Source organism: Rattus rattus, chromosome 15, assembly GCF_011064425.1.
Source record: "Rattus rattus isolate New Zealand chromosome 15, Rrattus_CSIRO_v1, whole genome shotgun sequence".
In the NCBI taxonomy this organism is placed as follows: domain Eukaryota; kingdom Metazoa; phylum Chordata; class Mammalia; order Rodentia; family Muridae; genus Rattus; species Rattus rattus.
In genome coordinates this window covers 31,438,482-31,460,968 of record NC_046168.1, presented here as the reverse complement: position 1 = coordinate 31,460,968, position 22,487 = coordinate 31,438,482, and the positions used below count along the sequence as shown (strand labels likewise).

Below are 22,487 nucleotides of genomic sequence, written 5' to 3'. Positions count from 1 at the left end.
CTCACCAGGAGCCTGTTCCAGCTCTGGATGTGCCCCAGGGCAAGGGAAATGTACAGAAACATCACGGCGTAGCTGATGAGGACCGTGAATACGTCACTGTTGCTTTCCCGATTGAGTTCATCTTCAATGCTTCGCTCAGCAGTGAAAGAAATGGTCAGATTTGGATTCTTGTAGTTCTTCACAAAGTTAATAAATCTATAAAGAGTAGGCAAATTTGCATATTTTAATTAAAAACAACAGGCTAGAGGAGCGTCTCAACACTTAGAACACAGAGGCCATCCTGCCTGACCTCAGCCCAGGAGCCCAGGCGAGAGGCTCTCAGATCACAGGAAATCCAGCCAGGCTGACTGCCCCACCCTCTGTGCTGGTGCTGGAGATCAAACACAGGACGCTGGGCACCCTAAGGCAAGCTCTCAACCTCTAAGCTGTAACTGCAGTCCTAAAACTGTCTACAGTTGAGAGCATGTTTAAGATTGGTTCATGGTCTGTTTTTCTTTCTTTCTTTTTTTTCCAGAGACATATCTCACTGTGTGCCCAAGCTGGTCTAGACTTTCTGAGCTAAAGTGATCCTTCTGCCTCAGCCTCCGAGTGCTAGGGCACTGGCACGCACTGCTGCGTTAGGCTTAAATGGAACACATGGGAATGAATACATGTGCATGGACCTGTGGACCTGTAAGTTGACCACAATCTGTCAGACCTGGTCTGATGTCTTTATAGGAAACGATAGCTGCTTCTCAAACTCACATACAATTAGGGCCTTAAGCGGCCTAACAGTCCTGAGACAAACACAGGACAATTATATTTTCTAATTCCAAACTTATCATAGTAATCCAGAGAGTGTGACACCAGCACAGACACAGGGCAGACAGACAGAAATGCTCAGAAGTAAGAACTACAGACACATGTGTCTGAGGGACTGACTTCTGGTACATCTTGACCACTCAACAGTACAGGAGAAATCTTTTCAGCAAATGGTTAGACACCAGACGGAGAACTGTAAGCAAAGAATGAAGCTGACCCTCACCTCACACCACAGACAAGAATGAACGCTGGGGTGGTATAACACAGGGCTGTTAGAGGCTAGCAAGACCTGGTCTGAAAATCCAGGGGCTGGACAGATAGCCCCACGGCAGAGCATTGGCCTAGCATGCTAGAGGCCTGGGTTTGAAAGGATCAATGGCCAAAATAGAAGACTTAAAATTATAAAATTCTCAAAATAAAACACAAGACTAAACCTCTCATTGTGTCAGGCCACAGTTCCCCCTAAAAGCGCAGGCAACGGAAGGATGGAAAACTGAACTTCAGGATGAAAAACTTTTGTGCTCCAAAAGCTCAAAGGGGAAGGAAGGACCATAGAAAGAGAGAAGTTGGGCTGGAGAGATGGCTCAGCTGTCAAAGGCTAGGGAGATACCCCAAATAAGAAACAGAAAAATCATATATCTGGTAAGGGACTTCTATTTAGTTAGAATAGGTAACAAATTTTTACATCTCTAAATAGGAAGCACAAATTCTCCAATTAAAATGGGCAAAGGATACGGAGAATTAAGTTCACAAAAAGATGCTTAAAAATTTTAATCATCAAGAAAACGCAAATCACAGGGCTAAGACGCCATTCCAATGGTGGAACACTCACTGAGCACGCACACAGCCCTAGGTTCAATCCCCAGCACTGCATGAAACAGGGCATGGTGGTGCACATCTGTAATCCTGGAGGATCAGAAGTTCAAGGCCAGCCTCTGCCTCGCAGGACTGACTACAACACAAAAAGGACAACAGAAAACAACCTCGTGCCACCCATCGGAGCTGCTGGGATGTAGCATGCACCACAGACTGGCCTCACCACAAGGTGGGAAATCGTCCATCAGGTCTTCAAATGGTTAAAGCAGAGTTATTCTAAGATCCAAGGAATCTACACCTACAGACGCGTGTGTCTCCAAAGGAAGTGAAAACACATCTGGTAAAAACATGTATTACAAACATGCACAGAGCCACTCTTTACAACAGCCGAAAGACAGATGCAACCCAACTGTATGCGGAGGACAAATGCATGGATAAAACGAGGTGGATTTATACAGTAGGGTGTTTGGTCAAAATGAGGAACACAGCACCGGCATGCCACAACCTGACACGTGACAGTAAGCAGAGGAGGCAGACATGGAAGTCCACACATATGACGCATTCACATAACATTCACAGCATAAAAACCTGAGGACATAAAGATTGGCGGTTGCCTAATGCTGTGGGTGAGAGGCTAGGACGGGGTGCGCAGGGCTGCTAAAGGGAAAAGCATTTATCCTAACATAATCAAAAGGTTCTAATGGCTGAGGTCTTAAGAGGGATGCTCAAAATGAGTGGACCGTACACTTTACAAAAGTGTACGAACACTTCTGTACTCCTGGGTAAAGGATCTGTTTAAGCCACCTGCTCCTAGGCAAGCTGTTTAAGGACTTCTTAGCAAAGCTGCTACCAAGGGAAAAGGATGCTGTAACCTAGGGTCTGCTGCAATACAAAGTGAGGTCCAAGCTCGCATGCTGCCCAGGTCCAGCCCCATGAGTCACTCACTCTTTCTCCCAGGCCCAGGCCCTCTGGAGCTTCTCTGTGTCATTATAGTAATTATTGACAGGGAAGGTAATCACAAGCGCGGTGGCATTATTGTAGTTCTGATCTAGAAAGCAAAAATATGACATCAGAAAACCAAGCATTAGAATGCAAAGTCAGATAAATGAGTCTCCAGCCACACTCCGTTGCTGACTCTGGCTTCCTGACTCAGTGAGTGGCTGGTGTGGAACTGGTCTGTGTAATGTCGGCAAATGAATGAAAGGATTCTGACAGCTGATATTCCGGAAGAGTAACCTTCCCACTTTAAAAAGCATAAGCATCAATTCTTGTTTAGTTTCTTTTTATATATATTTATCAATTATCCCTGATGGGTTAAACATATTTTCATCCACGTGTGTAATGCATTTGATAACATGTATCCCTATTGATCTCCTCTGCCCCCCACCACACCTCCATGAGGATCTAATCCTCTTCTAGTCCCTCTTGTATCTCAGAGACAGGGTCTCTCTATAGCCCTGGCTGGCTTCAAACTCACAAAGATCCACCTGCCTCTGCCTCCCAGTGCTGGGATCAAGAAGGCGTGTGCAACCACCACGCCTGGCCAGTGAGCAGTGTAAACTTTCACAGTTTCCAACTCCGTTTCAAGAGTGCCATTCTTAGCCAGCTGTGGATGCATTCGCAGCACACCAGGCAAACACACGTGTGTGTTCTCCCTGTGCCCCACAGCACACCAGGCAAACACACGTGTGTATTCTCCCTGTGCCCCGCAGCACACCAGGCAAACACACGTGTGTATTCTCCCTGTGCCCCCTTCACAAAGAGGAACATCTGCTCAACCTTGGAACCTACTGCGTCACACATCTCGGAACTTTGGAGACTAAGGAAGGTAAAGTTGTAGCTAGCCAGGGCCACCTGGCCAAGTTCTAGGCCACCCTGAGCTACAGAGCAAGGTCCTATCCCCAAACACAAAACAAATCTCAAGACAGAAAACTGTTTCTTTAGAGACTGCTCCATTTCCGTAGACACAGAATGCATGCTGACTCTTTTCTGTAGTACAATATATTCCAGTGTAACCTAACCAGGTCCCTGCTGCTGGGTTTCTTTGCAATAACAAAATAACAAAATCACTACAAAGGATATACAAAATTTAAATATAGAGTTCATATCTGTAGAATCAATTTTTACCTATCATCTTTGAGTCAAAACTATGGACATACCTAATTTTTGATAAGTTCTGTCAAAATTCCCTCCAAAGTTCTGGTCCTGTATTTAACAAAACAGTAACTGAGTCCTGGGGCCAGGTTTTATTTCACGAACTGCAGATACACCAGGAAGCAAAAGACAGAAGCATCCATTCCTGCCTGGGGCTTCCAGTCTAGGCACTAGCTAACATTTGCCATGTTTTCACCAAAACCAGGCTTTTTCATATCTGGCCTATGCCAGTTTGTTAGGTACAAAGACAGAAGTGAGATGCACTTCACGAAAAGGAGTGGAAGTGAGTATTTCCTTATATAATTAAAGGCATTTGTGGGGCTGCAGAGGTGGCTTAGCAGATAAGACACACTTGCTGTGCAAACACGAGTACCTGCGTTTGGACCTCAGACCCCCTAAGAAGGTGGGAATGGGTCACTCATCCCACCTATTACCCCAATATAGCAGGGAAGGGGGTAGGAGGATCTCTGGGGTGTGCTGGGCACCAGCTTAGCTCCAGTGTCAGTGAGAGACCCCGCCTCAAAGGAATAAAGTATGCAGTGGTGGAGCAGGACACCCAAGGTCCTCCTCTGGCCTCTGTACATACAAACAGGCACCCTGCTCCCACCCCCATGTAAGCCTGACACCCACACCCACGCCCACACCCACACCCACGCCACCTATATTGCTGATTTTAACTTTCGAGTACTTTAAACTTGATCCCCTTCCTTACCATACAGATCTTTTTATTAATAGTGGAGTGTTGTCTGTTATGAGTAGCAATAGGGGTGTGTGTGTGTGTGTGTGTGTGTGTGCTTGGGGTGTGTGTGTGTGTGTGTGTGTGTGTGTGTGTGTGTGTGTGTGTGGTGTGTGTGTGTGTGTGTGTGTGTGCTGCTTTACTTTTAATTTTTTTTGAAAGGTAAGCAAACAAATTTTATCGAGAAAAAATAGCTCCCTGTAGCCAGAAAAATACTAAAAATGAATTTTCCTCTTGCATTCAAACAAACTATATAATCTCTCTCACATATGACTTTAAAATTCTTAGTGAAATTCAATCTTTGCTTCTGTAGTTTTTGCACTGTCTTTGTTGCCTATGAATGCACACTCCGTTTAAAAAATCATTTTTAAAAATCCCTGCTTTCTTCCAATTCTTTAACAGTTTTGCTTTTCACACACTCATCTTTGATCTCCCGGAGTTTATTCTGGTAGAAGGAATAAAAACCCAGATCCATTTTCCCTGTGGGAAGGCCAGGTACTGACACCATCTTTTTCCCCTCATAAGAAAGGACTCCCTACACACAAACATGCTCTCTCTCTCTATAGCCCTGGCTAACTTAAAACCTGCTCTGCGGACCAGGCTGGCCTAGAACTCAGAGATCCACCTGCCTCCGCCTCCCAAGGTGCAGGCTGCCACTACCCAGCAAGAAAGAGCTTTTTACGCAGCAGGCAGAACACCTCTCAGATACAGATCACAACTTCTCCCCTGCTGGGGAGTGCGGGAACCAAAGCTGTCCGGCCTCTTTAGGCCAGGAGAAAAACCTGTTTGGCTGGCAACGATTGCAGATGCTGGAGGTGTTACAACCTTCACCCAGAAAGACCTGTGCTCAACGAAGTGCCACAGGAAGCAGCACGTGACCTGTCTGCGATGAGTGGTCACTGTCCTGACTGTGTTTGCTTGCTTTTTCGAGACGCTATGCAGCCTAGACAAGTAGCAAACTCATGATCCTCCTGCTTATCCCTCCCGAATGCCGAGAGGTTATCAGCTATGGACCTCTACATCTGGCCCACTTTTAAATCCAGGGTAAAATTCAAATCCAAAGCTAAAGGAGATATTGTTGTGGGGACTCGATGGACAGGAAAACAAGACTACCCATTTTCTGAATTTAGTAAACACCCTTGCTTGGCTAAGGACAGAGCCAGCACAGCACCGTGGCCCAGGAACTGCTTACCATCATAGCCGCCCAACACAAGCCACGGGAACACGGGTCCTCCAAATGTGCCCAGGCAAGGGCCGTGGAGCAAACTCGTATCATTCAAGGAGGCGGGGGCCCTGCCGGAAGTTCAGAAAATCTTGTCACTTGGATGGCGTATCTGCAATCTGAGTACACTCTGGTTCCTTAGTAACGCAGATGTCATGCACCTCTAGGAAATCAAGTCACCGGGCACCAGCCAGGAGTGACTACCACCCCTGTGAGGCCAGTGACACAGGGATAAAGGGCACAGGGGCAGCCGGCCACCATGAGACCTGCCTGGCTCTCTAAGGAAGAATTAGATGAAACCCCAACTGTCAACAATAAAAGCTTGTAAAATTTCAACAATCAAAGTTATTTAAAAAAAACCAAATGCATAAAGAATCCAAGGTGTTCGTGGTAGTGTTCCCTCACGTCTCGCCTCACGTCTGAGTGCGTGACTTCAGTGCAGCCCGGGTTCTGGACACACATGTACTTTGCACAGCAAACAGACCAACAGATACAGCCTGATCCAAAACTGCTGCGTGTTACAGGCTGTGGTGTTTTACTGTGTGCAGTTTTTTGCTCTTCTCAGGAAAACGAAACCTTTCAGTATTTCCACCCAGATCATTCCTCAGCATGTATCAGATTATAATAGTATGTATTTGGACTATATTGTGTTAGAGTGGCTTGGTTTTCAAAACTAATGCTTGAAAAGTTTCATAAGATTTGTTAAAGGAGCCATGGCTTGGGATTAAGTCAGAATTTCCAACAATTTCCAATTGCCCCAAACAGACCTCGGTCCTATTATACCATGTATTAATGAGAATAAATGCTCTGACTATTGATTATTGTAATATCGAAATACTGGCCAACTCTGAAAGGCTTTGGTGGTCTGCATTCTGCCAATGTCCATCAAGATTTCATTCTTGATGTGAAATACCCAAGCACCCCCACCTCACTGGCAGCACATTCACGTTCATCGTTAGTGATGCGTCTAAGCATATCAAAAAGGGAGGTGCACAGTGAAACTAATTAATTAGCCACAGAGACAGAAAGTTCTATCTGGAGAGTAAGCAGCACCATGGGCTCCTGACTCAGGAGGAAGGATGGACCACCCGTTAAGGCCGAGAGGCACCTGGTACATGTGAACAATGGAGACAGCTCCTCCACAGGGCCTCTGCATTTGCTGCTCATGCTGCCTGGATGGACCCAGTCCTCTCACAGCCACAGGCTTCCACTTTTCCTTCCCCGGTGCAGTTCTCCAAGCTAAAGCATCACCAACCCAAGCCTTTTCTGCTTAGCCTTAGTGTCCTCCTTGCGGGCCAATCTCCACCTGATGTGATAGCATGTCATACAACATGACATGCAGTCACATACCATGCAACCCCTTCACGTCATACAGCATGACATGCAGTCACATACCATGCAACCCCTTCACGTCATACAGCATGACATGCAGTCACATACCATACAACCCCCAACCCCTTCACGTCATACAGCATGACATGCAGTCACATACTATGCAACCCCTTCATGTCATACAGCATGACATGCAGTCACACACCATGCAACCCCTTCTCTCGATGGCAGATGAGACACAGGAGAAGGCCACACAGGGTAATATTGCTTAATGCGATCATAGGGTAAATACACATTGTGATCTTTGTACTAAATTATCAGTGTTTCCCCATGAGCTCCTACTGTGAAGCAACTCATACGCTGTATTTACTGATTGTTGGTCACCCTTCATTAGGACGTGAGCTTCTCGATACACATCTACTCCACCTACTGGGTCTCCAGTTGTATGAAGAACGAGAGCCACAGATGTTCTCAACACTGAAGGGCACATGAACGGCTGCACCACTCACCTCACACAGTACAGAAAGTGCGTGTGGTAATCGGCATAGACAAAGAAGTCATCGCCTACTTGGTTGTCCAGCACCGCATGGCTGTTCTGGAAGTAATTTAACACACTCAAAATGGTGCAGTTCTTGTTGTATGGAGAGAGGGGGGCCACACAGATGTCCTGAAGTGTCACGGTTTCATTGTTATAGGACGCAGTGATACTTTCAATGGCGATCTGTAAGTCCAGAACCTGAAAGATTTGGAAAGTAAGCAGACCCCAGAAAGGTGTCATGATTCCTCCGCTCCTCGCTAACCAGCACTGCCCTAAGAGCTCAGACGATAAAGATGTCCTGAGGATATACTTCCCAGGACTGGGGAAGATTACTCAACAGTACGGTGAGAGCCGAAGGCCCCTTACAGAAAACCGGGATGAAGAACTGGTTCGCAGCGTCAGGGAAGGACATATTACCATAACAGATCTCAGTAAGAGACACAGAACCATCGTTCACCCTGTTCCGGTGTCCACCCACGAGTCTCCAGTTTTGGAGCAAATTTCTGGTCTTCTTGACAGCATGCGTGCATATTTTCTGATAGAGAATATTATCCGGGAAGAAAATTTTAATTGAAAAATTGCCTCGGTCAGACTGGCCTATGGGCATATGGGCTGGGACAGTCTTTAATCATTAACTGGCAGAGAATGGCTCAGGGCAGCACCACTCCCTAGGCAGGTCGTCCTAAACTTTATAGTAAAGAAGCTATCTGAGCATAAGGCTGCCTGACAGCAAGTACCACCCTCCACAGTCCCTGCTGGACTTGCTCGGCCATGATGCAAGTGCCTTGGAACTCACTGGGGCTAATGCTGTGTGGAAAAGCAAGAAGTGCCCACCTTTCATTCCCGCTGAAAGGTTCCTCAGTGACATACTGCGTGTTCTGAAACTTTAAGCCATACAAGGCGTTCTTCCCCTGTGTGGCTTTGGGTCAGGTTGGTTATCACAACGGAAATAAACAGGACAAACACTCCCGTTTCCTTGAACAACGACGGGAAACGGCAGCTTACCTGGTGCAGAATCTCTTTGTTCAGTGGAGGCCCGAAGGGTACATCGTCTCCGGAAGGGTACGGCTCGTAGATATGGACGCTGGAGTTGGGGGCCTGGATAATAAGCTGCTCCGTACGAAAGAAAGGCCCAAAGTGCTTGTCAAAGTACTCCTTTTCCAAGCGGGCCTGACTGTGAGGGGCTGACCAGAGCTCCACGGGATTGGTGGTGACCTGGACAAACACCAGGCCAGAAGAGCACGCAGCAATGAAGACCAACGAGAAGAAAATGATGCAGGTGGGATTCCGGACACAGAAAGCCCCCCACTTTGTGAACATGTGCCTCAGACAGTCATCAAACGCTACACCAAGTGGGTCACAGCACGAGGCTTCCCCTGGGGTAGAGGAAAGGAGAGGCGGTTACTAGCCATTCCCAGAGCCTCGGACAGGGAAAGTATTACCTGCAACAGCGGGTGAGGGGAATCTAGTCCTTATGCCTGCCCCACAAGGCCCCACAGCCTCTGCCCACCTTCCTCTCCTTGGCAGCTCAGGACAGACCCCATGGTGACTTCATTTCACTCAACTCTGCCCTCAGGGCTCCTATGGCTCCTCCCTCAGCTCATAATTACATCACTGCTATTAATTACTTAGTTCCGAGGTTCCACACCGATGCCTAGTCACTGCCAGAAGGCCAGCGCTTCGTCTGGCTGTCTTCCTTCACTATGGGGTTTCCTCGGCAACAGTACTGCCTCACACAGGCTCTCAGGCCACACGGTTGATCCCCCGACCTACACAAGCAAGCCTACCTTTGTCACTGCTATTCGAGGAAAAGGCAATGTTGCTGTCAATGGGGGTGTACTCGGACACAAAGTACCGCCTTCTGAAACGGAAGCACAGACGTGGTGTCATGTCAGCAGACTTTGTGCAGTGCTACAGAGCAGCTCGCTTCCTCGCCCTGTCCCCTGTTCCCTGCTGTCCGTCCCTGCCTGGGCCACCAGCCTTGGAAAGATTGAGGAAGGTATTAAAACGACAAAGCACCGACAGGTAACTTCATATTGGAATCTGCACAAGTCACCTTTAGATCCTTTGAAAACATTTCCAATGGCAATGAGCACCCCAGTGCCCAGACCATGGCCCCTCGATGCCACTGTCTAACGAAAGGGACCAGAAACTGCTTGAGCAGGATGACGCCAGGCCTAGGGCAGGGAAGTATCCAGTGAGCCTGGGAGGGAGCACAAAGAACACAGGAGCCAATGGGAAGGAACTCCAATGCCCCAGTAGACAGCCCTCAGAACGAGTAAATGTAAAAGAACACTGCTGACTGAGCAGAGGAAGGGTCCTCTTAGCAAATGACAAGGGACAGAGCGGGGGAGGAGCACCCCCAGCTCACAACCACCCTGGGGCAAACAGCACAATTTAAAGGACCCACCAGTGGACAGCAGGGGTGAGCCTGATGAGGAACAGTGTAAGCAGTCAAAATGGAGGGCAACTGATCTAAACTGGCCTTTGCGTGCATACGCATGTACACATACGAACACATACAAATACATATTGCCTTAAAACAAGACATGAATACAGGACTGCAGTACCACATGTAACTAGATTTTGATCAGACATGGTTTACACAGACTGCCTGTGTCACGGAAAGGTGCTTTAAATCACACACCATTTTGAATAAATCAGTATAATTTAAAGTGGTTAAATATATAAACAAAACCTGACTTACCAGCTGCAGGGCAAAAGCCATCCGGGGAATGATGTCCCTAAGAAACTTACTTCCTGTCTGGTTTAACTAAAGCTACTGGTGAGGGAGGCAACTTTGCTCTTCTCGTCTTGAAGGAAACGAACCAGGCAGCCAGCTAGCTTACCTGTGGCACCACACTGCCAGCAGTCCTCCAAAGAACAGGAACAGGAACGCCATGTAGGCGACCCACATGATGACATACATGGCGTCCAAGCCTAAGATCCTCCAGGGCACAGGGGGCGGTGGGGGCTGGGGTTTGGGGCCGCAGACGGCAGAGCAGTCCTGGCAGCTACATGGCCCTGTGACCTCATCTACAGACTCGTTGCAGCCTTTGGTGGCATTCCTCATGGGTTCCATCCCAAGAACCGAAAGATCTATAGGAAGAAATCATGCTGAATCAGGACCTCACGAGAATCCAAGTTTTGCACCTGCTTACATTTAAACCCCATGGAGAGCACACAGGGTACAGTGGGGTGCAGCTGAACACCAAGGACAGAGCACTGCTGGGTAAGCACGCGTTAGGCTTTGGTGCTGTCTCTTAGGGTTTGGGGGGGGGGGAGGTACTGAGAGCGTCTTACACAGGCCAAGCTGGCCTAGAACATACGTAGCTGCGTGTAACTGGGCTTCTGACTCGTCCCCCTGTACCTCTTGAGTGCAGGTGTGTGTACCTGGTTTTGCGCAGTGCAGGCCTGAAGGCTCGCAGGCAAGCATTCTCAGCTAAGTTCCCCATCCCTGATCTGTTCTGATGCCAACAATTCTGTGTACGGCATGGGCCCTGATCTTCCACCAACCATGTAAGGTGGATCCTCAACGTGTCTGGCTTCCATTCTGAACGGCTGGCCTGACACCAGGGTAGACACGACTCAGCTTTAAGAACACACGCATGCACGCACACAGTTCAGTGTTTTAGTAATGTTATCGATTCCTAAGAGCGATTCCTTTCTCACCCAGCCCTCCTCCCGAGTTAAACCAGGTAGGACAAATGTCCGACTTCTCTCTCTGAATTTATGTTTCTATAGCTGATTATGATTCTTGAGGTTTTTTTTTTAATTTGTTATATATAAGTACACTGTAGCTGTCTTCAGACACACCAGAAGAGGGCATCGGATCTCATTACAGATGGCTGTGAGCCATCATGTGGTTGCTGGGAATTGAATGCGGGACCTCTGGAAGAGCAGTCGGGGCTCTTAACCACTGAGCCATCTCTCCAGCCCCAATTCTTGAGTTTTGAAGCAAAATAATAAACTCAGCTTCAGCTGCCGTCCGTACCTGAAAATACGGGGATGATGGTAAACGGTGCTTGCCCATTGTCTTTGTTGAACATGTACTCAATCCAGTTGGTGGCATTGCAGGCACGGGCGTCCCTTCCGCACAGGAGTCCTAAGGCCTTCTCATTACTGGAAGGCGCCTCCACATCTCGGCAGGCATTGTACATCGCTAGAAGAGCAATCCCAAGGGAAAGACGGAGATGTTACGCTTGCTCGAATTCACCACTCAGCCCTACTGAAGGCCTCCGTGCTGGCACACGGGAGTCAGCAGGTTAGAACCTGGGGCGCTGCAAGGCGGGGAGGGAAGGAGACGCAGAACAGGAAAGGGAACCAGGACCAACTGTTCTCCCAACAACTTCCAGAAATCCTACCCACATTGTAAAGAGGCACTCAGTTAGGGTCAGGAGAAAGAACCTCATTTCAGCCACTCTGCAGTGGAGACCAGGAAGTGGGAAGACTGAGGACTTAAAGGGATCACACATGAGTCGACTTAGTTATGACTTGTGGGTCCCTACTTGGGACAGACTTCCTGGGGTCATCTTCCCCTGAACTCCAAGGAGACAGCTGCAGTCGCTGTTTTACCCACCCTAGACAGGCAGGTCGGCCAGTGTGACAGGGGTTGGAATCGATTCCACTTGGCCTCTAGCCTGTCTGGAAAGGACACTCTCAACTGTGTAAGCACTGAGGTGCTGTTTGGAGCCCTCAATGCTCCTGCCTCAGTTCCTAGTGTATGAGGATTACATGAGGCTCCATGCTTTCCTTTGTTTTCAGATGTGCTGTGGAGCTTAATAGGGTTCTGAAGTAAGGACACAAACATGAACAAAGTATATTGTATGTACGTAAGAACAAGAAAGCACTACAATGTAGCTCATATTCTGTGTGCTGTTTTAAAACACAGGAGCCAAAAAGCTATACCGAAGTTCTATCTTTAAAAACACAAAATCACAAAACGACTTTGAGTCGGGCTTGTGGGTGCATGCCTTTGATTCTAGCATGTGGAAGGTGGAGATAGGATCAGGAGTTCAAGGCCAACCTTTGTGATATACTGAGTTTGGAGCCAATTCTGAAACTGTCTCAAAAAACAACCCACAACCCATACACAAAAAACTCCCAAATAAAATCTTTACTGAATGCTGGGGATGTAACTACACATCCCACAATATATCCACTTGAGGCATGCTGGACCACGTGACAGTCTCACAAGACCACCAAAGTACTGTCAATCTGCTGCTGACTGAAGATTCTCTCAGGGGTCTGGAGAGATGGCTCAGCGGTTAAGAGCCCTGACTGCTCTTCCAGAGGACCTCAGTTCGATTCCCCAGCAACCACATGGTGGCTCACTACCACCTGTAATAGGATTCCATTCACTCATCTGTTATGTCCAAAGACAGATTCAGTGTATGCATATAAATAAAATATATAAAATATAATATATAAATATAAATAAATCTTTAAAAAAGATTCTCTCTGATAGATGGAGCTCCCGGGTCCCCTATCCCCAGCATCTCCTGCAGTTACTTTGATTTAACTCCTCGGTCCTTGTGCACTTTTCCATACATTTTCATACATTCTTTGGTGAAGTGTGTGTTCAGACTTCCTGGCCATTTTTGAACTGGCACTTGACTTCTGTAAGTCAAGTTCCCTGTACGCTCAGGTAACTGTTCACAGCTGATCAGCGGCGTAAACACCCCCAGTCCTGGTCCTGCTCTCCTCCTCTAGCCATTAGCACTCTTCTACAGTGACCTCAGCTGGATCTCCCTGCTCACACACACGCACGGTTTCTGTGTGTGGGGTCTTCTTTGCCCACACATGCACATGTACATGGTCTCCATAGGGTCTCCCTGTTGGTATGTGTTCACAGTTTGCGTGCCGGGGGTTGTATAGATACGCCCCCACACACATACCCACGGTCATGGCTCCTGTACGGGCTCCCTGCCCACAAGTGCTCATGGTCTCTGGGTCTCTCCGCCCGCGTATGTTTGGTGGAAGGAGACACTGAATGTTTGAGATAGTGGCGAACTCATCTTCAGCTGCACCAGGCATTGCGAAATTGTTTTTTGGACGGTTTCCAACATTTACAGCAGTCATAAGGGGCAGTCAGTCTATTGACTCACTATTGCTTCATGTCCTTACAAAGAGCCGGAGCTGGCAAACTTACTCTGTGCCAATCTGATGTGGCACAGGGAGAGATACACCGGTGTGTCTGTATTCCATGGATTGTTCTGGACTCTAACCGCTTTTATTTTCTTGTCAAGAAATATTTTCTTACCTTAAAGTCATTTTTAAAAAAAACTCTGTTTATTTGTACAAATTTCCAAGTATTTTTACTCTGTACAACTTTTAGTACACATACTGAAACGCAGATGAATACATAGCTTGATATTGGTTCCATGAAGGGCCAGCGCTGGCCGGGACACTCTCCCTCCTTGGGCTGCTGCATCACATCTTCTGGAAGATTCTGCCATGTGTGTTCCTTTTGCGAATGGAACTTATTTCCAATGAAGTGATTTAAAGATTCTGTTTCGTTTTAGTCGTTTGGAGATACAATGAATGAACTTCAGACTGACCTTCAAATGCTAACAGTAAAGATGTGTGTGACCGCAGCTGGCTGAGTTACTTTTTAAGTTGGCTGTTAGGGGTTGGCCTGGTGCTGCCGTGTATTAAATCCTGGCCCCTAAGACCTGGTTGCAGTCTTGAGGATGATCTCACCCACACCAAATGATGTTGTGTAAACTATGCTCGCCTGTGTTCTCTGATTGGTTAGATAAAAGTGGCTGACAGCCAATTACCGGGGAGAACAGAGGTGGGCGGGGCTTTGGTTCCTGGGCTGAGGATTGCAGGTAGTTTCGTTTGAGTGTGGGTCTCTGTATGGAGGGCAGGCGGCTCCAGAGAGCAGAGGTATCAGACCCCCTTTAAGTTAACAAGGTTATAACTGTGTTATAAACCACCAGGCGTGGGTGCTGAGACCTGAACTAGAGTCCTCTGATAGAGCAGTGAATACACGTAACTACTGAGCGACCACTCCAGCCCCCACGTTAGAAGAGTTTAAAGCAGATACTTTAAAGAGACAATTTTAATTGTTGTAGCTCAAATCCCAGATACAGGCAAACAATGACCAACGAATGTCCTGAGCCTGTGACTCTCTACACAGTGGCTAGGATGATAAAGGTGCACACCAACCCAGAGCCCTGACCCAGCTCATCACAAGGAAGAGTAACTGCCCACTCACCATTCGCAAAGCTCCGTCCGACGTAGTACTCTAACTCCTTTACATTTGTTTTATTCTCCTGCGTCTCAGGGTCGAAATAATCTTCAGTTGCTGTCACATTCAGAAACTGGCTCTGGTGCGGGCTACATGTCAGCTCACAAAACAGGGTCATCAGGTTATAAAAACATGACGGACACCTAAAGAAAAAGTAAATTATATTTTATGACTTTACGTATATCAGTAAACATAAAAGGTGAAATAGCTACAGAGTATTCAAAATTCATCGAAAAGAGATGAGTTACCATGAAAACATAGCAGACTCAGAAGATGTTTAATCCTACTTCTCCCCAGGCCCACACATTCTTTTGATTTTCTTTTTATTTTATGTGCATCAATGTTTTACTTGCGTGTATGTCTGTGTGAGGGCGTCAGACATATACAGCTACAGAACTGCAGTTATAGACCACAGTGAATATGGAATTGAACCCAGGTCCTCTGGAAGATCAGCATTGAGCCACCTTTCTAATCCTTAGACTCATAAATTCTTAAAACCTTATTGTAACATAAAGAAGTAGCTTTTTAAAACTGTGCTAATGTTACATTTAATTTATTCAGAAATAATTAAAAAAAAAAAAAAACGGAAGCTTTTCTGAATTCTGGGCTTTGTAACTAGAGATTTCTAACTTTATTCCCAAAACCGTCACAGTTCTGATTAAGAGAATAAGGGGGGTGTGTGTGTGTGTGTGTGTGTGTGTGTGTGTGTGTGTGAGAGAGAGAGAGAGAGAGAGAGAGAGAGAGAGAGGACTACTACAGGATTTATACATCAGCTTCCACCTGAGAGCCAGATAAGGCTAGCCGCTCCTGGAACACAGGAGGACTCGACTCCCCTGAGAGTCCTGAAGATTAGAGAGCCGTCACCTATGAGGCCTCGGATCACAGGAAAAGGTAAAAACAGAGGTGCCACAGCAGTGCTCTCTGTGTGCACTGCAGTAACACACATGAAGACCTTAGCTGACAGCTGTCCTTTGGGTTCAAAGTTTAAGCTCCTAATGTTGACTTGTGCATGTGGCAAAAGGGTTCTCGCTTTCTTTGGTCCACATTACCTCACTGCTCCGTGCAGTTCTAGAAACAGGAGCTTCTCTTGCTATTATAACTCGAGCTTTACCCACTGCTAACATGGGAAGGGGGCTAGCTATGGTAAATGTTTATATCCATAATCCGTCATTTAGAGTGAGTCGTAAATAAATGTGATCTGACCAATGCCAGGAGCCTAGGGCGGCCTGAGTAGATCCTTAGCTCTTGGCCCATTACTACACCCTGTGACAGCTGAAAGCACGACTTAGCAATGGCTTCCCACTCGGCACTGCCCACTTCTCAGAGGCAGGGAAGGGTCCTGCTGCCTACAGTGATTGATAGCTAGAGAGGGCATCTTCCCTCTTTACCTCCTTCCTCATCCACCTTTACGAGTGTGCTAAAGTCTGGATAATTTACAGACACCAAAATCTGCTGCTCTAAAGAAAACCACTGACTTGTTCTTTGCACATTTGAAAACTGCTAGATAGGCTTAAAAAACGTCCGTTATACAATCGTTTTGCACTGGCAACTATGCCAGAATAAGTGTAGCATCTAGGAACTAATGCTAGCACAGCCAATTCAGCACAGACAGATATAAGAGCCAACGACCTGAGTTTGATCCTTGGACCTACATGGAGAGAACCAACCCCCAACTTGTCCTCTGATTTCCATGTGCATACGCACATGGTGTGTACACAATGGTGCATACACTCACAGGAAGCAAATAACTGATTCCCATTTGTTACGTGCACACTGCGTACGCATATAAGCAACTGTAATAAAAACTTAGAAAAGAATGAAGGAGTGAGAAGGACCGAGGGAACCACACAGATGGAGGACCCGGGCTCTGAGCAGCACAGCAGGGGCCACCCCTCACCAAGTGCACAGAGGCTCTGGTCTGAGAGGCCCTAGGCCACTGTGCAGTTCTCTTTGCCAGCAAGGGGACCTCAAAGGAAACCAAGTCTTCACTCTGGAAGCAACTAGGAGTTGGTCATGTGACTTCCTTTTGCCTTCTAACACACCACGAGTACCTTCTCAAGAGTACAACAGAGCCAAACCTGGTCTACGAGAACACACAGAGTGACCCACTGTTTGCTGGTGGTCAGCCTACCTGGACAGAAACTGCAGGGGCAGCTGCAGGTTGTTCTTCAGTGTCTGAAGCTGCTGAACGTCACAGCAAAGACTGACATTGCCAAAGAAGAGTCCTGGACAGAGTTCCTGTGAGGAGAGAGCGGTTACGAGACAAGCTCAGTCGCTTCCGGGATGTGAGTGCTTCACCCATTATTCTCAGGCACGAGAGGTTATATCTGAGTCGCACGAAGTTTGCCACTCAGAAAGTGGAGACTCAGCCAGGCGGTGGTGGGGCACGTCCTTAATCCCAGCACTCCGGTGGCTGAGGCAGGCCAATCTCTGAGTTTAGGACCATTGTGGTCTGCACAGACTTCCAGGATAGCCAAGGCTACGGAGAGAAGCCCTGCCTCAGAACACTCCCCTACCCCCGGAAAGGAAGTGGGGACTCACAAGAAGTAGCAGAGAGAACTCTATTTTTTTTCCTTTACTGCCTGGCTTTCTAAGTCAGCCTATTCGAGCTCAGCCACAACACTATACCCACTCATCACTCCTGGGCCAGTCAAAACCTGTACGTAACTCTGAAGAAAGGCACAGGATGTTGAAGCAACATGGTGCGCCACACTGGGTTACTGAAGCTCCAAAGCCAGCCTTTTCAGCTGGATTTTTCCCAGTATTTCTTTTTCTAACAGCCCCAAGAATCACACTAACGGAAAGCGGCATCCTGGGAGGCAGCCAGGAATCGCAGGCTCGCGGGGATCAGAGAAATCACTAAAAGAGGAAGAGACCGCCAGCTTTTCAGTGGCAGAGTCTAAGAAGAAGCAAAGTCTTGAGATCTAGGAACAACAACAAAGCTAACTGCTAATGCATTCTGCAGAAGTGACAACATCTGGGGACCAAGGTCACCTCTAAACAGAGACTCCACACTGGGAAACTCTGGGAGACACAGAGTCAGCACCTGGAGGATTAGGCCAGGAGCCTTTTATCAGCTCTGTTATGGGGTTCAGGCTGGAGTCTAGGTTAAGATTTAAGCCCCAGGAGCTGAGGCAATGGTTCAGCAGTGAGGACTCATCTGTGGAGAAATCATGTTCAGTTCCCGGCACCCACACGGTGGTTCACAACCCAGGAGACCCGACTGACCTCCTGTTTATACAGGTGTGTTTGCACACACACACACACACACACACACACACACACACACACACACACACACACACACACACACACACACACACATATATTTTAAAGTGTAAGCCTTTACTCTCACCTCCGGCATCCTGGTACCGTCATTTAAGGCACGGCATATGCTTGGCGCTCTCAGAGCGACACACTTACCTGCACTAAGTCATAGCCGTCCTTTGGGAGGGGTTTCGGTGGGCCCGAATATTCACAGTTGTACCTCTTATCTCCAAAGGCGACTCCACACTCTCCGTACCAGACACAGGACTGTGAGAACACCTACAGGAACACGGAAAACAGATCTTAGCAAGAAAAGGTGCTCAGGCAACGAACCTTTCACGCTACCTAGCGAATAAAGTAACAAAGGTTCTTGCTAAACCCGTCAAGAAAGGTTAATAAAGATGGAGCAAGCCTGGCGGGTGTGTGTGTGTGTGTGTGTGTGTGTGTGTGTGTGTGTGTGTGTCTTATGTCAGCAATCCCAGCACTCGTGAGGCTGAGACAGAAAAAGCATGAGTTCAAGGCCAGCCTGGGCTGCACAGTTACAACAGATTTGCACTAGCCAGTAAAAAAAACAAAAAACAAAAAACTGTCTCAAAAACAAAATGCACTCGCCTGTAACCCAGCTACTGTGTCTGACACCTACATAACACACACACTCTCTCTCTCCCTCCCCCCCCCTCTCTCTCTCTCTCTCACACACACACACACACACACACACACACACAAATATCTTTTAAAAAGCACCCAGGCCTAAAACCCCAGATGGGTCAGTGGTCCAGGAATGGAAACTATTTACCAGAACCAGATTTCCCACTTAAGAGAGGGTCCGGTTCCAGCAAGTTAGGTAAAAGCAATATTGTACTTGGCAAGTCAGTGATCATTAAGACGCTGTTTTTGGGGGAACTGCGCAAAAAATATTAAACAACCAAAAGGAAATTTCTCCATATATTTAGGTTAATACTATTGGTACTTCATAAGTAATCAGAGAACAAAACCCATAACTATCACTAACCTCTCCTAAAAGGAGGCACAAGAATAGACAATGTGACCGTCAAGGAATGCACGTGCTAAATTTAAGGACCGTCAGCAAGGCAACGTCAACCTAGTATTTCTTATGAAAATGTCTCAAGAGCTGCTCATATTCCCCACGTGACGGTCACAAGGCTGCCTGGAACTAAAGGAGGAAGGGTTCCTGTGAGTCAACACCCTGTCAAGGGTGCTGCCCAGAGGTAGCCACACTATGCTTCACAACTGACTCGGCACAGATGACCCAGCAGCCCAGGGACACTGGCTTAGGAAACACAAACATAAACCAAGGAGCAAGCTGGATCCTAAGATACCTGTGCCGAGCCTTAAACACACTGAACAGGGACAAGAGGGCCAGCCCACACCGGCAGGCAGCTAAGTCAGTGTTCTTTTTTTTAAAAAGAATTATTTATTAATTGATTTATTTTACATATGTGAGTCACTGTAGCTGTCTTCATGACACCAGAAGAAGGCATCGGATCTCACTGCAGATGGTTGTGAGCCACCATGTGGTTGCTGGGATTTGAACTCAGGACCTCTGGAAGAACAGTCAGTGCTCTTAACCGCTGAGCCATCTCTCCAGCCCTAAGTCAGTGTTCTTTAGTTCTCACCAAGATGCAGGTCCAGAACATAAAACGTGGTGGGAGGGGAGACCGTGAGACAATCATAAACTAGACCAGGGTGTGCGACTGTCGAGGGATCCAGAATCAATGTGACTTGTTTCAAACCCATCCTTTGGGTAGTAAAATAAACATTACAGGTTGCTGGATTTAGTGGTGCATGCCGCAAACCTCCTCTACCACACAGGAGGGGTGAAACCGGAAGGAGGAGAGAAAAGCGGACTGTGAGACCTTCCGGGGCAACTTGGAGCCCCGCCTTAACAGACAGGGGGCGGAGTTAGTGGTAGACCAGTTGTTCAACATTCGAAAAGCCCTGGGTTCAAAACAGCAGAAACAAAAACAGACGCCCCCAAACTGCATGAGACACAAGTACCTGCCTGTGTCTATGCCTCTGTGCGTGTGCGTGTGCGTGTGTTATTTTGAGGCAGGAGACAGGGTCTAACTGTGCAGGTCAAGAGCAACAAGCTGCTTCTATGCTGGCTACAGGCCTACAGCCCCACCCCCTTCTGGACTCACTGCAAGCTCTATGTTTAGGAGAGGAATTATCCAAATGGGGAAGTATCGATATTTTAAACTAAACCCAGCAACTCTAGCAGAGAACTGCACTCTGGCTTTTCAGCAGGCCAGTGCACACTGATGTAACTCAAGTTTTAAAAGGTCAAAGCTGATTAGAGGCGGGGGTGGAGCTGACTGATGTGTTTATAAAAAGAGGAGGGGATATGTCCTATGGAAGTGTGGTGAGGTATGGGTAAAAGGGGTGCCTCGGCGGGCCCATGCTGAGACGTCCCTTCCCCCTGAGGGACCAGCCACAGGACAGTATAGGATAGGATACAGTTTATTCAGGGCATGGGGAGGGGAGTTAAGAGGGTGGTAGGGGCAGAGAGAGAGAGAGAGAGAGAGAGAGAGAGAGAGAGAGAGAGAGAGAGAGAGAGAGAGAGAGAGTGTGGAGTGTCAGTCACAGACAGATCATATAGAATAGTTTATTCAGAATAGTTTATTCAGGGCATGGGGAGGGGAGTTAAGAGGATAGTAGGGGCAGAGAAAGAGAGGGAGAGGAAGAGGAAAGGGAGGGAGAGGGGGAGGGAAGGGGGGAGAGGGAGAGGGACAGAGAAATAGAGGTGGGCCATGAGTATGTGGAGAGAAGGGTGAGGGGAATGGGGAGAGAAGGGACAAAGGGGCAAGAAGGTAAGAGAGCAAGAGTGAGGAGGGGGCAAGCAGCCCCCTTTATAGCATCAGGCATACCTGGCTGTTGCCAGGTAACTGTGGGGCAGCACTTAGAATGCTAACAGACAGTAAGTACAATTTAAACATAGGGAGCCTTCACTCCTCCTTCAGAACTCTACCAGCTGCCAGGCCAGTCTCACAACAGAATTCAAAGGAAAATTCCAGAGGCCAGTTAGTTTATTTGAACAAGGCCAAACTGAGGGAGTTCCGTAGGCCATCGCCAGCAGGTTCTGAGCTGTGCATTCCAATAGTGTGACCAGACGGCGCTGACCACAACAAAGGGTGAGATAGATAAAATGAGGTGACTGACTGTCGGCATTCTAAGCTCCACCCCACAGTTACCTGGCAACAGCCAGGTGCCTGACTCACTATGAAAGGGGCTGCTTGCCCCCTCCTCACCCTCTCCTGCTCCTCTCTTATTCCTGCTCTTTCCTTCCTGCTCTTGCTCTCTCCCCATTTCCTTACCCCCCTCACTCCACATGCTCATGGCTGGCCTCTACCTCCACCCACCCTCTACCCCGTGCCTTTCTCTACCTTTATTAACCTCTTTTTTTTTCTCTCCATCTTTTTTAAATTGGGTATTTCTTATTTACATTTCGATTGTTATTCCCTTTCCCGGTTTCCAGGCCAACATCCTCCTAACCCCTCTCTCTCCCCTTCTCTATGGGTGTTCCCCTCCCCACCCTCCCCCCATTACCGCCCTCCCCCAACAAATCACGTTCCCTGGGGGTTCAGCCTTGGCAGGACCAAGGGCTTCCCCTTCCACTGGTGCTCTTACTAGGCTATTCATTGCTACCTATGAGGTTGGAGTCCAGGGTCAGTCCATGTATAGTTTGGGTAGTGGCTTAGTCCCTGGAAGCTCTGGTTGCTTGGCATTGTTGTTCATATGGGGTCTCAAGCCCCTTCAAACTCTTTCAGTCCTTTCTCTGATTCCTTCAACGGGGATCCCATTCACAGTTCAGTGGTTTGCTGCTGGCATTCGCCTATGTATTTGCTGTATTCTGGCTGTGTCTCTTAGGAGAGATCTACATCCGGTTCCTGTCAGTTTGCACTTCTTTGCTTCATCCACCTTATCTAGTTTGGTGGCTGTATATGTATGGGCCACATGTGAGGCAGGCTCTGAATGGGTGTTCCTTCTACCTCTGTTCTAAACTTTGCCTCCCTATCCCCTCCCAAGGTTATTCTTGTTCCCCTTTTAAAGAAGGAGTGAAGCATCCGCATTTTGGTCATCCTTTCTGATTTTCATGTGTTCTGTGCATTTAAGGTAATTCGAGCATTTGAGCTAATATCCACTTATCAATGAGTGCATACCATGTGTGTTTTTCTGTGATTGGGTTACCTCACTCAGGATGATATTTTCCAGTTCCATCCATTTGGCTATGAATTTCATAAAGTCATTGTTTTTGATAGCTGAGCTCTATTAACCTCTTAACTCTCCTCCCCATACCCTGAATAAACTATTCTATACTATGGCATCTTGCGGCTGGTCCCTCAGG

The 22,487-nt window shown here is 47.6% G+C and overlaps 1 protein-coding gene across 1 annotated transcript in view; it reads right to left on the bottom strand.

Moving 5' to 3' along the window:
• Npc1 (NPC intracellular cholesterol transporter 1) overlaps positions 1-22,487 on the bottom strand; it is a 44,785-nt gene that overhangs the window by 10,963 nt on the left and 11,335 nt on the right. The window contains exons 2-12 of the mRNA XM_032885343.1: positions 18,278-18,400; positions 16,986-17,092; positions 14,822-14,997; positions 11,594-11,761; positions 10,449-10,698; positions 9,387-9,460; positions 8,605-8,975; positions 7,571-7,797; positions 5,700-5,800; positions 2,563-2,665; positions 6-195 (exon numbers count right to left, since the gene is read on the bottom strand). Coding sequence (XP_032741234.1) covers positions 6-195; positions 2,563-2,665; positions 5,700-5,800; positions 7,571-7,797; positions 8,605-8,975; positions 9,387-9,460; positions 10,449-10,698; positions 11,594-11,761; positions 14,822-14,997; positions 16,986-17,092; positions 18,278-18,400 — 1,890 coding nt within the window. The remainder of the gene's footprint in view (positions 1-5; positions 196-2,562; positions 2,666-5,699; positions 5,801-7,570; positions 7,798-8,604; positions 8,976-9,386; positions 9,461-10,448; positions 10,699-11,593; positions 11,762-14,821; positions 14,998-16,985; positions 17,093-18,277; positions 18,401-22,487) is intronic.